The sequence below is a fragment of the Lynx rufus genome, unplaced genomic scaffold (genome assembly GCF_022079265.1).
Source record: "Lynx rufus isolate CCGP_SWC_20201006 ecotype Redwood Valley unplaced genomic scaffold, mLynRuf1.p SCAF_1, whole genome shotgun sequence".
NCBI classification, from domain to species: Eukaryota; Metazoa; Chordata; class Mammalia; order Carnivora; family Felidae; genus Lynx; species Lynx rufus.
The window spans coordinates 227999423-228015664 of record NW_025814823.1 but is presented as its reverse complement, the minus strand read 5'-3'; the positions used below and the strand labels follow the sequence as shown (position 1 = coordinate 228015664).

The window sequence follows — 16242 nt, the reverse complement described above, 5'->3', positions numbered from 1 at the left end:
AGAATACAATGGAAGAAATGACTATGCACAGCCCGTAGCCTGACGTGGACAGCACGGGCATCCACGAGGGGCAGGTATCCGCAGCCGACTCCGCCAAGACAGGAACAGAGCTTGGCACTCCGCTGTGTTTCCCTTAAATATCCACTGCGGGTCTGGAGCCCTGGAGTTCTCGGCCCGCTGACTTGCTAATAGCAGCCGGCCGTCCTCTGCCGTGTGCCCCAACACCAGCCCGGCAGCCTGGGCTGACCTGTGTGAGGCGGGATTGTCCGGCAGGCGCGACTGCACCACCCAGGACCTGCCCCAGGCACTCAGGAGCCCAGCAGAGGCTAGTGTCCTCGAAGCCCGGGGGATCCGTGAACGTCCTGACGGCGTCGTTGGCGGAAGCCTCTGAGAACAAGCAAGCAGGAACAGGGTGCCTGATGCCCCTTCCCACGTCCCACCCTTTGGTAGAGGGGATTGAGCAAGAGCTAGCTCAGGATTGGCCAGTGGTGTCAGCTTCACCCCCTTCCCCGGAACAAAGGGGTCACTTGGCAAATGACAGCTTGAGACAAACACTGCCATTTGTGTGTCTTCCGCTCAGCAACTAACGCCACTCGGCCCACGGGACTAGGTAGGTGGGCTTCAGAAATGATCTCTGTTTCCCTTTTGCCATCTCGCCTTGTTGAGTTCCTAGATAGGTATTGCGCGTCTGCTGCCTGTCAGTCACTGTGATGGACGTTAAGGACACACAGTGGACGAGGAGGTCGGGTACTACCAGGAGGACTTCAGGGTGAGAGGAGCATAGGCTTTCCCACGCCAAGGTCCGTTCCCGAAGCTTGAATCGCGAGGCCTGCGGTGTCCACAGCTGCCCTGTCGTGCTGGGTACTCTGTGTGTTACTGTGGCAACGGCACCTTCCGGACGCTCGAGTCACACAAGCTCCTGGAAGGGCCACTCACCGAGGGACACGAGTGACTATCCTTAGGAGCAGGGCAGTAGTCGATTTACTTTTCAGGTATCGCTCATTCTTTCAGAAGGAAAGGAATAAAAGGTGACCGTGGTGAGGCATGTCAACAGCTCGGCCGGAGCCGGCAGCCTGTGCTCCGAGTGAACGTTTTCTTTGGCAGATCTGGGGCCGCTCCGTGGTCTAGTGTGTCAGCTGGGGAGCTACTCTCGGGGCTTTTTAATTTAATAATGCTTTTCTAGGTGAGCGTGGTAGTCCCCGTGACACCCCCACAACCTAGATCTAAGGTAGCACGGCACCGGCAGGAGGACTGAGCCATTCCTTTGAGGTGCAAGGAAGATGGGGCTCAAATCATCTCCCAAAAGCAGAGTGTCGTCACTGCGCTGAGTCGCCTTAGATTGTCGCTCACGTTGCTTTCTAAGTTTTCGGTGATCGGGAAAGAGGCACAGAGTCAGCTAACGAGAGAGTGGCTCCGAGTCTGTGTGGTGAGCACTGCTCTGGGCCAGCACGAGACGGTGCCCACGGATGACATCACACCTCGTTTCAGTTCCCCTCTGCCTTTCTCTTTGTCCTCCCTCCCACTCCAGAGTGAAAGCAGCAGCAGTAGCAACATCTCCACCATGTTGGTGACACACGATTACACGGCAGTGAAGGAGGATGAGATCAACGTCTACCAAGGAGAGGTCGTTCAGATTCTGGCCAGCAATCAACAGAACATGTTTCTGGTGTTCCGAGCCGCCACTGACCAGTGCCCCGCCGCCGAGGGCTGGATTCCGGGCTTCGTCCTGGGGCACACCAGTGCAGTCATCGTGGAGAACCCCGATGGGACCCTCAAGTGAGTGCCCGGTGGGCCAGCCGCGGGGACAGGGGCCCGAGCGCGCACAAGGCCCGGAGGCCCCGCTAGAGAGCTGCGCCATCGTCTATCCGTGCGAGTTCATCTCCAGGCGCAGTGCGGAACCCCAGAGTGAAGACGGGGTGGCCTCTCGTCTCTCAGGCTTGTTCTGACAGGGTCTTTCGATAACCTGCGTTTGCAGACACAGCTTTTTTTAAGCCACTGAGTAAACCACAACAATATTGTAGTCCCCAATATTCTGGTTGGGTGGGGGGGGGGAGGACTCTCCAAGGACCCCTGCCCTCTTAGCAGGCTATGCTGAGGGTGCATCCATGAAGGTGCTCGTCTGTGAGCTGCAGGTAAAGATCTGTGTGATGCCATTACTGTCATGCCTCACGTATACTAGAAGGTTTCATTCCACTATGAAATGAGACTGGGTTTGCTGCGTTAAACTTTTTAAAAAATTTTTTTTAATGTTTATTTTTGAGAGAGCGAGAGAGAGAGAGAGACCCAGCATGAGTAGGGGAGGGGCAGGAAGAGAGGGAGACACAGAATCCAAAGCAGGCTCCAGTCTCTGAGCTGTCAGCACAGAGCCTGACGTGGGGCTTGAACTCACAAACCGTGAGATCGTGATGTGAGCCAAAGTCAGAAGCTTAACTGACTGAGCCACCCAGGTGCCCCTGCATTCAACATTTTTTTTTTTTTTTAAAGAAAACGGAATTCAGGTGCTGATTTAAAACTCTGCCCTTCTCTGAATCTATTTGGCTGTGCTAGAGATCAGCCACATGGCTTCTGGGAATGGAGGCATTGCAGGAATTTGTGATTTCTGAAATCTCCAATGACGGTGACCATGGTCACGCTCCTGTCCAAGCCCGGCAGGACCCTCGGTGGGGTGTGAGGCACACCTGGATGGGACCCCAGCACCACCCCACACCTCTGGGCCTGGAGCTTGCAACCCCCCCGGGGATGCTAGGCTTGAGCTCAGGCTGCAGAGGGTCTCTTCCATAATGATCCCCTTGTCCCGTCTCTCCTCGATATATAGAAGTACTTTATCTTAGTACATTATTCAAGAATCCCATTTTGTACTTTATTTTATCAAAGGGTATTCTTAGGCCTTGTATTAAGGTTCTCCAGAGAAATAGAGCCAATAGGAGCGTGTGGGAAGGAGGCAGGTGTTGTAAGGAACTGGATCATAAAGTTAGGGAGAATTATGAGTCCAAATCCACAGTGTAGACCAGCAGGCTGGGTGCCCATTCTGCTAAAGAATTCCCTCCAGCTCGGGGAAGCCAGTCTTTTTGTTCTACTTAGGTCTCCGGTTGATTGGAGGAGGCCCACTCACCACGTGGTGGAGGGCGGAGTGTTTTACTTTACCAATTAAAATTTTAATCTCGTCCAGAAACACCCAGAACAACACTTGATCACATCTCTGGGCATCAAACGGCCAAGAATTGACCATCATCATGGCCACTTCTGTATTTTAGTCCTTAACACTTAAGTATTTCTTGGTTTCCCCTCTGGTTTTTAAGACTCAGGGTCAGGTTTCCCTCAGCAGAGCACACTGTTCCTGAAGGAGCCTCAGTCAGCCTGTGTCCCCATAGGTGAGCTACTCAGCTCTTCTCTGATATTCTCAGGAATCACTTGCCGAACACTGGGAAGATGTAACACTAACAATGTGTTACTTTCCCCCTAGGAAGTCAACGTCTTGGCACACAGCACTCCGTTTAAGGAAAAAATCTGAGAAAAAAGATAAAGACGGCAAACGGGAAGGCAAGTTAGAGAACGGTTATCGGAAGTCTCGGGAAGGACTCAGCAACAAGGTATCTGTGAAGGTGAGTCTGAGCGTCTCCAGGAACCCGTGTCATTCCGAGGGGGCAGCAGGGGGCCTGGCGCCCAGCCTCGCTTGCCACGCCCTGCCTCCCGCCAGCCAGGGCTGCCTCCCGCCAGCGCAGGGCTCCGGGCACAGGTGGGTACACCTGTGCGGGGAACAAGGGACACGCAGCACGCCTGACCAGGTGCACGTGTAGCTTACAAGGAACACTGCCAGCTGCCCGGTGAAGCAGAAACCAGACCCTTGCAAGTACAACGCTGCAAAGCCGCTGTGGTGCTGACTTCATCCGGGGGCCGCCTCAGCCTCGCCGGCTCCGGCACATTCCCTTGGCAGTGGCTTCAGTCAGCTTGGTTCCCGTGGTGCGACTGCCTCAAACCTGGGTTGGGGAGTGGTTGCCTGGGGAGAAAAAAAATCTCCCCCAAAGGGAACGCGAGGGCTCTGGGCCAGGGCACCGGCCGCCCTTCAGAAGGAAGGGGTGTGGGGACCAGCTGGACCCAGCCCACTGGATGAGAAAAACGGGCATTTCTGAGGTTAAAGGGCGTTGATGCGTTTGTGAGAAGGAAGACAAAAGCTCATCTAAATTTGGATGAGTACATTTAAAGGCGATGAAAATGCGCTGTTTTGATACCCACGAAAACCAAGTTGTATTTCCAAAACTCATCTTTCAGTGATAATCGTAGCCGGGGAATAAACTCAGTATACCTCACAGCAGTTCTTGCTTCTGGTTAATATCTACATGCTTTTTCCATTTCAGCTTCTCAACCCCAACTACATATATGACGGTGAGTTCTGTTGTCTGCTTCCTCCGGTCTCGCAGAGCGTAGGTCTGTGGGGCATGGCAGAGAGGCCTCGGGTGTGCCGCGTGGAACGGGTTTTTTGTGGCGCTCCGGGTGTGGGCGGCAACGAGGGCCTCATTCGTTTGTTAGCGTTGGTGGATGTGGGAGGGGAACCAAGGGTGACTGGTGTCCCTGACTCCTCTCTCGTGCAGTTCCCCCAGAATTCGTCATTCCCTTGAGTGAGGTCACGTGTGAGACAGGGGAGACCGTTGTTCTTAGATGTCGAGTTTGTGGCCGCCCCAAGGCCTCGATCACCTGGAAGGGCCCTGAACACAACACCTTGAACAACGACGGTCACTACAGCATCTCCTACAGGTGAGGGTGGATCTCGCTGGCAGTGAGCATGACCTCTGGTCACTGTGACCAACACTGTCAAACTGCTTACTTAGCTTTTGCACCCTGACGCCTCCCACGAGGGCCCGTTTCATCCGGGGTGCACAATAAAAATTAAAATTCCACTTGAAATTCCTTGGCAATACTCGCTCTCAGAATTTCCTGTGACCCCAAAGAGGGGAGGGGAGGGGTGGCCACTGGGGGAGCTGCCCCTCTGTGACCCACGGTGTCTTGTCATCTGTACGGCAGTGACTTGGGAGAGGCCACTCTGAAGATTGTGGGTGTGACCACAGAAGATGACGGCACCTACACGTGCATCGCTGTGAACGACATGGGTTCGGCCTCGTCCTCAGCCAGTCTGAGGGTGCTGGGTAAGCTGCTCCCCCAGCTGATCTGAGGCCCAGAGGCCCCGCCCTTGCACAGACCCGCCCCACATACTCTGAAGTGTTTGGCAACAGTCACTCTCGGGGCCTTCCCAACAAGAGCTACAAGGGGCAGACCACGGTATCTAGGACATCCCGGGGAGGGACACGGTGAAGGCCGCTCATCACGGCCCCGGTGCCAGCCTCTGGGTTGGAACACAGCACATTCCGTGTTCTTAGTGCTCAAAACACATCCTCCTATTTGATTTCTCTTTTATTCAATTCCTGAGTTGACACTTTGGCTCTGAGAGACTCTCCTCCAAGCTGGTCTCATGTGGACCATGAGAGGAGAGGAAGAACTGTGGCTGAGGCTCTGTGCCCGACTTAGACCCTAACGGCGTCCCTCCCGTGAGTGCAGGGGACCAGGGTGGGACCTGCGTCCCTCCAGTCCGAAGCCCTTGCTCTCTTCACTGCCCAGCAAGGCCTTGTTCTCTCTCCTCAGCTAGACTGAGCTGCTGGAGGCAGAACCCATGTCCTGGGCCTTTCTAAGTCTCTGGGTGCACTTGACAAGATGCTCAGGAGGCAGCACGTACCCCTTGATTTGCAGCTACTGCTTTGGCAGAAGGCCAGCTTGGCAGCACAGGACCGCTGACTTTTGTCACGTGTCCCCCAGCTGCACCAGCTCAAGGAACCTGCTTCCGAGAGCAAAACAAAAATAAAACCCTGAACTAAAAGGTGCATTGAGTTCAGGAACACCCTGTGTGTAGACAATGAACAGAATTATCTTAGCATTTTTATCCTGTGTCTCTTCATCCCAGATATTTTTAAAAAAAAATTTTTTTTTTTCAACGTTTATTTATTTTTTTTGGGACAGAGAGAGACAGAGCATGAACGGGGGAGGGGCAGAGAGAGAGGGAGACACACAATCGGAAACAGGCTCCAGGCTCTGAGCCATCAGCCCAGAGCCCGACGCGGGGCTCGAACTCACAGACCGCGAGATCGTGACCTGGCTGAAGTCGGACGCCCAACCGACTGCGCCACCCAGGCGCCCCAGCAGATATTTTAATCTCATTAAACCAGAGAAAGGGAATGTCCTGAATTTCTCAGATCATGATACAAAGAAGAAAGAGAATCTTGAATTTAAAAAAGTGAAGAATCCGTTAAAAAAAAAAATTAAAAAAAAAAAGAAATGTTTAATTGGGGCGCCTGGGTGGCGCAGTCGGTTAAGCGTCCGACTTCAGCCAGGTCACGATCTCGCGGTCCGTGAGTTCGAGCCCCGCGTCGGGCTCTGGGCTGACGGCTCAGAGCCTGGAGCCTGCTTCCGATTCTGTGTCTCCCTCTCTCTCTGCCCCTCCCCCGTTCATGCTCTGTCTCTCTCTGTCCCAAAAATAAATAAACATTAAAAAAAAAAAAATTAAAAAAAAAAAAAAAAAGTGAAGAATCACCGGTGTTGTAATTTGTAAAAGAGGCCACAGAAACTATCCAGGTGGTTTTTGCTTTCTAATAAATCAGTAGCACAAGCTAAAGGCACTTGGGGAGGTGGAAGATGCCACCTTGGAGACGCGAGTCGGAAAATAATGGAAAGGGCAGTGGGTGTTTATTTCTGTCACGTAAACCCATCTCGTCCTCATCCTGAGTCCCAGCCTGTCGTGTGTATTTTATGCTTTGGGCACATCTTCATTCCGATGAGCCACAGCGGACATGCCCGGCAGCCACAGTGGCCGCCATGTTGGACAGCGCAGGCCTAGAGACCCCTTCCCCCAGTAGCGCCGCAGAAACCAAGCTCAGGGGAGGTGCTGCTCTTGTTACAGGTCCAGGGAGTGATGGGATCATGGTGACCTGGAAAGACAACTTTGACTCCTTCTACAGCGAAGTGGCTGAGCTTGGCAGGTACAATATAAAACCCAAAGCCCCTTCCAGGAGAGCAGAGAGTAAGACATAACTCACCTCAGGAGTAGATAAAATCAAGTGGTGTGTTTTGCTACCAGTTGGAAGTTCTAGGAGTTCTATTTGGAAGGTAACCTGTAATTGTCTTTCGACAGTAAACACTGAGGGTTCAGACGTTTTCAGCTCAGATTCCAGGAGACAATGAAGGCCTAAAGCCATAAGCCATCCGTTCATGCAATGAGTCAACTCCTCTGCTGTGCGTCTAGGACCGAACCAGCTGTCGTGTCCTTGGGAGAAGTTGGAGGAGAGTCGCTCAAACCCTTTTTGTGGGACTTAATTCTCCTTTGGAGGCTCAGCTAGGAAAGGCTGAGTGTGCCCGGCAGACTTGAGTTGTCTGTGGAGACGTGCATTGGAGATGCGGGGCACACCTGCATGAGCAGAGAGAGGGGCTCCTCCCTTCCAGAAGGGCAGCCAGGGCTCGGGCGGTGGTCAGCAGGGCCCTCAGGCCCTCTGGCTCGACTCTGCTGCCCATCCACGGCTCTCCTCCACTTCTCCAGTCCTGACCCAGGCAGCAAGAAGGTCAAAAGCATGACAGCTGAGCTTGTCGCTTTTAAAAAGCTTTCCAAGAAACCCCCAGAGTGGCCTCCTCCATTCGAGTGGCTGCACTGGGTCTCGTGGCTCCAGCTACCTGTGCACATACCTGCGTGTATCAGGCTGACCTGTCTGTCCGCTGTCCATCGCTGCACGGGCACCCACTTGCTGTCTCGAGGCAGCGCTGACTTATCACTTCTGGCCACGTGTGGAGTGATCGGGCAGCTATCCGCTGGTTTCTCCTGGGCTCAGTTGGCTGGGACGCTGGGCCTCTCTCCACATAGACTTTCGCCCTGGGCTTCCTCATGTGATGGCAGAAGCCTCAGGGCCTCTCAAGCCTCGGCCTCAGAAATCAGTGACCGCACTTCTTCCGCGTTGTGTGGGTCAGAAATACCACCGGCCAGGCCAGGTTCAAGGAAGAGAAACAGACTGCCCTTTTGTGGGAGAAGTAGCAGAGTGGTGTGGCCGTTTTCTTCCCACCACAGGGTGATTTCTATTCCTTGCATTCCCCAGTACTCCCCAAATTTCATCCCATCCTATGGTAGCGGGCTCAGATTTGAGGTCCAAGACCCTATTTTCCAGGTTGGGTCAAGGTGCCACTGAGGCTTCTTCGGTGTGGCTCACTGGGGACAGCTCCAGAGGCCGTGGGTGCTGATGAGTGACCGGCCCCACACAGGCGTCCTGTAAGTCAGGCACTGTGACAGCAGTGACACTCCTTTCCAAAAGGGGGCACAGGGTGACTGGGGGCCACCAAGTGCATCCAGGCTTCTTGACATGGTGAGGAAGGCTTTCCATGACAGCAGAGGCGGAGGCTGCCTGGTTGGTCTCACATGTCACTTCTGCCGAATTTGAGGTCAGGAGGTCACACAGGGTGAGGAGATGGAGTTTGCCTCTAGGAAGGAGAGGAGACGCATGACTGAGGGGCTCGGAGACTGGCAGGCTTCCTCGGGGTCGTCGCAGGCCGTCGTTCCTCCACGAGTGGCCAGGGAGGGCAGGGCCTGTGGACAGGGGAGGCTGCCCCGCCCCCGGTCCATTTAGGTTAACAGTTTCTTGTCCATGACAGACTCAGAGTCGTCTGAAAGTGACCTTCTTGGCATATTTTCCAGGGGCAGATTCTCTGTCGTTAAGAAATGTGATCAAAAAGGAACCAAACGAGCAGTGGCCACTAAGTTTGTGAACAAGAAGTTGATGAAGCGTGACCAGGTCACCCACGAGCTTGGAATCCTGCAGAACCTCCAGCACCCGCTGCTTGTTGGCCTCCTTGATAGCTTCGAGACCCCCACCAGCTACATCCTGGTTTTGGAAATGTGCGTACACACCCCCTTCCCTCCCCAGCTTGGGAGCCTCTGCCTCAACTTTAAGTGATCTTATTGTTGTTTGTTCTCTAAGAAGGGCAGAGAGTGGCATTTGGGGATCCACAGAACGTGTAAAATACAAAAGAAAAGCCTACTGTCAGAGACCACAGTTCTAGAGCTTTCCAGTAACGGTAGAAAGAAGTATAGTCTTTAGCGTGCGCTGTCCAAACGAGGGAGCAACCAGCCTAGCATCAGAACACCCCAGCACTGCCCAGGTTCCCTCTGGGTGTCGGCCTGGAGATGCCACCTGGTTCACGGGATCCCCCAGAGGCCCGGCCTCTGAAGACTCATGTGCTGCCGGGGGCCCAGGGTGAACTCACTAAGAGCTCTCTCATCCCCGATGCTTTGGGCATCCAGTCCTGCCCCTCGGGGCTCATGCCCACCCCCGCAGGATGGTCAGGACAGGGGGAGGGGGGCACCTCCGGCCAGAGCAGCCCCCCTGCTCCCCGTGGCACTCCAGGGCCTCAGTGCCATCTCAGCGAACACGTCAGTCATCTGAACAGTGAAAACTGTGACCCGAGAGCATCGGTCCTCACTCGGGGGCAGTGTTGCTCCCCAGAGGACATTTGGACATGCCCGGAGACTTGCTTGGGTTGGGGGTTCCCCTGACATCTAGAGGGCGGAGGCCAGGGATGCTGCCCAGGATGGCCCCACAGCCGAGAACCATCTGTTCCTAAGTGTTAGCTGTACGCGTTTGGGAAGCCCACCCTAGAACATTCTGGCCTCTGTGAAATACAGGGGCGTTTAGCTGGGTTTAAATACCTATTCCTTCTTTTTTTACTAGGGAGTCCTTTCATATATTTACATGGATTTACAACTTCTTTCCACTGGTAAAAGCAAAATATTCTGTGCCATTTAGTAGTTCCTTGATGCATTCTCAGGGGGACAGAGTAGGACAGACAGGAAGGCCTCCTCAGAGCCTCTAGGACACATTCTTCCTGACAGTGGGACTCGGGCTCTAGGAGCCCGTCATTTGCAGGGACCCCTTCAAGGCCCTGTGTTTGATTTTTCTGTGTGTTGTATTGCTTTTTGTAAAGAATTTGGAAGTGCCTTCAGAGGGCAAGGCCGGGGGAGGGCATGTGTCAAGACCATCTCCCCTGCCCCCCCAGGGTAAAGCTCCTGCTGGAGTGTCGAGGGCCTGTCGCAGCCTCCGTCTTTGGATTAGCAGACATGTCAGATGGCAGAGGGAGGACAGCAGGCCCCCGAGATGTCCCCCTACGCTGAGCGTCATGGGCAAAGGGCACGTCGAGGGACTTGGGGCCTGGGCACAGCCCAGTCTGGCTTCTGTCCGTGCTCCCTATCTCATTGGCTCTGTACCTGGGGCTCCTTTCTCAACCTTAGAATTTTTAAAAATCTTGTAATGGGGCTTGTTGTGGCACTAAAATGACGTCCAGGCAGAGACCTCAGTACCTGGGAGGCTCCTTTCGGACTTGAGATGCTGGGTGACTAATAGCTACTGATCATCTGGGGATTTTTCAACAAAAACTAAAGTCCTCATCAAAAATTGGCAAGACGTCCGTTTCTGGTGTAAAATTTACGTATGTTCAGCTGTCCTTTCTTTTTAGTGGAAAACTAAATGGTTTGGTCTCACCATACTGTTAATAGGATTTTTTTTCATAGCAGATGTCTTACTACCACATTCTCCTTGATGACCTTGTTATCAGACAAATGGCTGGTTTTCCTAGAAGTTTGTTTTGCAAGCAAAGGGGGCAGCGTAGGCTGGGGTTCGGGGAGGCCGGGGCCAGACCACCACATTGCAATTGTGGCCTTCAGTTGAAGAAGCTGGCGTGGGGACTCAGTGAGCTGACAGAGAGTGTGTCGTTCCTGGCACGCGGGCAGTGCTGCGTCAGTGGCTTTTACATCAGCAGTGATTCAAAGTAGGGAAGCCTTTTGAGTCCAGCATGAAGTGAGAAGCACCAGCTACCCACACGGGTCGGCAGGTAGTTCCTTCGGCTTCCAAGCTCCCACTTTGGGGACATGGAAACAGGGTGGAGCCCAGGCATTAAGACCAAATGGCTGTTTTCTCATCACCCCGTGACATCAGCTCTTACGTTATCCCATTTTATAGGTGGTAAAACTAAGGCTCGGGGAGGTGGTATCACTTCATTCTATCCAAGAGCAGATGGCTTGCCCAGGCCGTCTCCTCAGTGTCTCAGAGGCTGGGCAGGAGCCCACGTGTGCTGCTGTCTGCCTCCCCACTCCCTCTGGGGGCTGAGCGACCTTGTTCCCCGCTCACATCCATAATGAGGTTGGAAAGAAACGACCCTCTTGATAGAGTCGCGCCTTTAGGTGGAGGTACGATTCCGAAACCCCAGCCTTGTGGGACGTTAACAAGGGGCCCACCCGCAGCCGCCCGTCTCCTGTTACGCAGGAGAGGTCAGCGCCGTGACGAGCATCGTGCGCGTTCCTGCCTCCACAGGGCTGACCAGGGACGTCTCCTGGACTGTGTGGTGCGATGGGGAAACCTCACCGAAGGGAAGATCAGGGCGTATCTGGGGGAGGTTCTGGAAGCCGTCCGATACCTTCACAACTGCAGGATAGCGCACCTGGACCTCAAGGTTAGTGGGCTTCCCGGGGCCAAGGCCGGCGTGTCTGAGCACAGGGCCTCTCAGCTTCTGCACTGCATCCAGGCCAGGAGGCCCGGGGGGAGGGGGTATAAGTACGAGGAGGTGGGTAATGGGCACACGGGTCTCTAATGTCCATTTTTGAGATTTACTTTTGATGCTATAAACGCTCAGTAAAGTACTCTTCACACATTCCGTGAGTTCCGGAAAGTTCCTGTGAGTTTCGTGAGGCTGGTGTGGGACTGGTTCAGTGGCAGCTGAGAAAGGAAGGCGAATGTTTCTGTTAGTGCCAGGAGTGAGAACAACACCCAGCTTCCTAAGCCAGGGCCCTTCGGCGCGGCGACTCCACCCCGGTCTCCCGAGAGGGCTGTCCCCGACAGGCGATGCTGACTCCTCCGTGGGCCGACACGCTCTAAGTTTCGTCCCGTTTTGCGTGTGAACAGTCTCTTCCAGTCGGCCTCCTGGATGCCCGTTGAGCATCGCGTTTGTTAAGCGTGGGATGGGGACAGATGGAAATGACCTTGTCTTATCCTGTCTCCTAGCCTGAAAACATCCTGGTGGATCAGAGTTCGGCCAAGCCAACGATCAAACTGGCTGACTTTGGAGATGCTGTCCAACTCAACACGACCTACTACATCCACCAGTTGCTGGGGAACCCCGAGTTTGCGGCCCCCGAAGTCATCCTTGGGAACCCCATCTCCCTGACCTCGGATACATGGAGTGTCGGAGTGCTCACATACGTGCTTCTCAGTGGCGTGTCCCCCTTCCTCGACGACAGCGTGGAGGAGACCTGCCTGAACATTTGCCGACTAGACTTTAGCTTCCCAGAGGACTGCTTCAAAGGAGTGAGCCAGAAGGCCAAGGAGTTCGTGTGTTTCCTCCTCCAAGAGGACCCTGCCAAGCGTCCCTCGGCTGCTCTGGCCCTCCAGGAGCAGTGGCTGCAGGCGGGCCACGGCAGTGGCAAAGGTGCGGGCGTCCTCGACACGTCCAGACTGACTTCCTTCATTGAGCGGCGCAAACACCAGAACGATGTTCGACCTATCCGTAGCGTTAAAAACTTCTTACAGAGCAGGCTTTTGCCTAGAGTCTGACCCATCCTGAAGTTCTCTCTCATTCTCTTTCACCTGCCAATCAGCTGTTAATTTGAATTTCGAAGAGAAACACAAACCAACATGACTGATGAGCTGCCGTACGTTCATCGTGTGACATTGCGTTCCGGGTGAGCTGTGCTCGGCGGTGCCCGGGGCTCGGGAGCACGCTGTGCTGGGGTGGAGGACCTTCTCGCACACTCTTCGTGAGCGGAGACAGCATTGCTGTACCACAGTCTTTTATTCAGGTTTCTGCAAAAAAAAGAAAAGAAACTTTTTTAAATACACACGAATAGAATTTTGCAAATTTAACATTTTCCAGGATTTATTCAAGGACACGAAATGCCTATGTTCAACCACTGGTGTTAACGAACAAAACAGAGATACTGGACACCCCTGGGGAGGACTCCCCCCTCGAGGCGGCCCTCCCCACGGCCTCGTCCAGAGCTCAGGGTCCACCTGGCTCTGAGCTTTCCTAGCCGCCGGGTCTGCGTGCGTCTCACCGGGACGCCAGACCAGGCTCCTGAAACGTGCATTCAACCTCAGACTTTTGCATAAAACTAGAATGAATCGTTCTGCTCTGATGAAATGTAGGCCTTATTTGTATATAAGACTGGTCCTGCCTTCGGTCTGTCCTTCCCTCCTGTCCCCCCCCCCCTCCCCCCACCCCCACCGCCCAGGGCTTCCTTTGGAGGAGGTCAGAGGGTTCTGCCCATCAACCCAGGACGTCAGGTTGGGTCCCACCCCGATGTCCCCTCCCCCTGCTTCCCACCCCCAAGCCGTCAATCAGATTGTCGAGCAGTATACAGTCAGATGAAAATACTGTAAATGCACTCATTGGGGTTTTTTTTGGTTTTATTTCATATCATGTGCAATGTTGTGGCTTTAACATTTTATGCAACTATTTATGAAGACCTCTGTTGTACCTGTAATAAATACATAGAAAAAGCACATACTTCGTACAGTGAGCTTTATGGTTTTGTGCGTGTGTCGGGGGCGGGGGGGGGTGGGGGTGGAGCCCTGTGCCATCAGTTCAAGGAGATTTAACTCTGCGTGAAATTTGTCAGTTTCGAGGACTGTAAAAAGTGATTTCGTACTCTGAATATAAAACTGGATAATAGGGTAATGTTTTCAAATTTATTATGCTATTATTCAGAATGCCAAAGTATTATTTTTTTTCCCAAAATCGGTCTGGCCATTTACTACTTTTTAGACTTTTTGACGTTCCACTTTCTGTACAAAAATTGGCTGGATTTTGAGCTTTTGGTAAGAAATAAAAGCCAATTAAGCACTAGCCGCCTTGAGGCTGGCATCTGTGACGTCTGCGTCACTGTGGCAGAATTAACGCTGGCGTGGGGACACCTGTCAACAAGCCGCGGGCTTTCTGGGCACGCTTGAGTTTTTCTGAATGTCTTTTTATCTTTGTTGTGTGAGATCCACTACGAACGAGACCGGCCCACTTCCCCAGCCAGCCAGACACCTGAGCCATGAACAGGGCGGAGTTAAGCTTTGCAGCTTCCAATGTATTTTATTTATTCTTTTGTTGGGTTTTTGTTTGTTTCTTGTAAAATTGTACAGAAACTTTTTAAAAGAAATTGGATTCAAAACTGGATGTGTATTCGTAACCTCACAACTTTTATTTGCGTATTGTTTCTTTTATTATTTCAGTTAAATTTTTACATTATTTTGCATGTATATTTCTTTGTACAGAGACCTGACATGTTTACACAGTATGATGTGATGTAAATATTTTATTTTGCCATCAGTTATTTTAAAAAATTAAACATATTTGCCTGATTTTTGTGTTAGGCCTTTTATTTAAATTGGTCACTATGGAACCGAAAAGAGAGACGTTGCTGAGCGACACTGAAAGGCGGGCCTCTCACGGGTCAGGCGGGGAGTTGGAGAGGAGAATGTTCCGGACTAGGAATCCGCTGTACATGGCCAGAAATGAGAGTTGGTCCAGCTCCTGCAGACTGGTTGTCAGAACCCACACTCCAAAGACACTGGGACATGAACCAGAGTTCAGCTGTTTACAGTGGGGCTGCCCCCGGTCCTGGTTAGAATTCTATCCAGGGGCGCCTGGGTGGCACAGTCGGTTAAGCGTCCGACTTCAGCCAGGTCACGATCTCGCGGTCCGTGAGTTCGAGCCCCGCGTCGGGCTCTGGGCTGATGGCTCAGAGCCTGGAGCCTGTTTCTGATTCTGTGTCTCCCTCTCTCTCTGCCCCTCCGCCGTTCATGCTCTGTCTCTCTCTGTCCCCAAAAATAAATAAACGTTGAAAAAAAAAAAAAAGCTATCCAAGGTACCCCAGTTCTTGATGGGCGTAGATCGCAACAAAGGGAAGAGCTGTTGCCTCCTGGCCACAGAAGAGCAAGTTTCACGTCCAGATGGGTTGAAGAACGTGAAGCACTTGGGTGCAAGCATCAGTGTTAGGAACTGACCAATGATACGCACCTGCCGAGGCCACGCCCCCACACCCCCCTCCCCCCCACCGCCAGGGGTAGCTGGCCCTCAGCGCCCACACGGGAGCCATCCAGTGCTGGGGCACTTGTACCGCAGCTTGTATTATTTTTCTGTTTGCTGGCATCCTGAAGGTAAGACAGGTGTGAAAGGACAACATTTGCGCTGAGTCCCGAAGTCACGGAGGGCGGAGAGGCTCCCTCTCCCGGAGATGGGCGCTGCCTCGGAGGCTCAGGGGCGCCCATAGTTCCAGAGGCTCAGGAGGGCCAGAAACGCAAGGTGGGATTTACTGCGCTGCGGCCTCGAGGCACTGGGCCTCAGGGTCCCCTGCCCACCACAGTGCAGATCTCAGCAGTAGGAGCTGGACAAGGGGCCCGGTGGTTTTTCTTGTAGCTGGACACTTGCCCAATGAAGTAGGTAGGCCTGTAGGATTAGCAAAACCATCTCACAAGTGAAAAATGGCCCATCGTGATTATGATCACTACCTAGAATTTTTTCCCTCAAAAATCAGTTTGCTTTGCATTCTACACATGACCATTTATAAATTCTTAAAACCCAGGGATTCCCTTTAGCTCTAAAGGGAAGAAAAATCCCCGGTGTTTTAGCCGAATCCAGGGTGAACGTTATCTTAATTCAAGGATATTAGACAATCTTAAACAACTGGAAGGAGAGATCCGTCCAACTGTATGTTTCTGAGACGTGATCGTACAGACAAAAATAATTCGCGGGACTGGTAGGATTGGCCCATGTACATGATTTAACGTACAAAAGATAAAAGCACACAAATCATAAATACTTGGCTTAAATACATTTCTATACATGTATGTATGTGTGGTCATTGCCCAAAACAGAGTACAGGACATTTCCATTACCCCCCGGATTTTTCATGCCCCTTCCCTGCCAGAGGTGATCACTGTTCTGATTTCTATCGTTCTTAGGTTAGTTTACCTTTGAACTTAACGTAAGCAGAATCACTCAGAGTTTACTTTTTAATTTTTTTAATGATTTTGTTTTCATTTTTGAGAGAGAGAGAGTATGAGCGGGGAGGGGACAGAGAGAGAGGGAGCCACAGAATCTCAAGCAGGCTCCAGGCTCTGAGCTGTCAGCACAGAGCTCAATGTAGTGCTTGAACCCATGAACCGCAAAATTATGACCTAAGCCAAA

At 52.7% G+C, this 16242-nt stretch overlaps 1 protein-coding gene across 1 annotated transcript in view; it reads left to right on the top strand.

Moving 5' to 3' along the window:
• Positions 1–14414, top strand: part of TRIO (trio Rho guanine nucleotide exchange factor) — a 234770-nt gene extending 220356 nt beyond the window's left edge. The window contains exons 48-56 of the mRNA XM_047094013.1: positions 1529–1776; positions 3464–3602; positions 4356–4383; positions 4590–4752; positions 5020–5141; positions 6944–7022; positions 8717–8917; positions 11385–11523; positions 12072–14414. Of these exons, the coding sequence (XP_046949969.1) occupies positions 1529–1776; positions 3464–3602; positions 4356–4383; positions 4590–4752; positions 5020–5141; positions 6944–7022; positions 8717–8917; positions 11385–11523; positions 12072–12620 (1668 nt within the window). The 3' untranslated portion in view covers positions 12621–14414. The remainder of the gene's footprint in view (positions 1–1528; positions 1777–3463; positions 3603–4355; positions 4384–4589; positions 4753–5019; positions 5142–6943; positions 7023–8716; positions 8918–11384; positions 11524–12071) is intronic.
• Positions 14415–16242: the final 1828 nt, after the last annotated feature.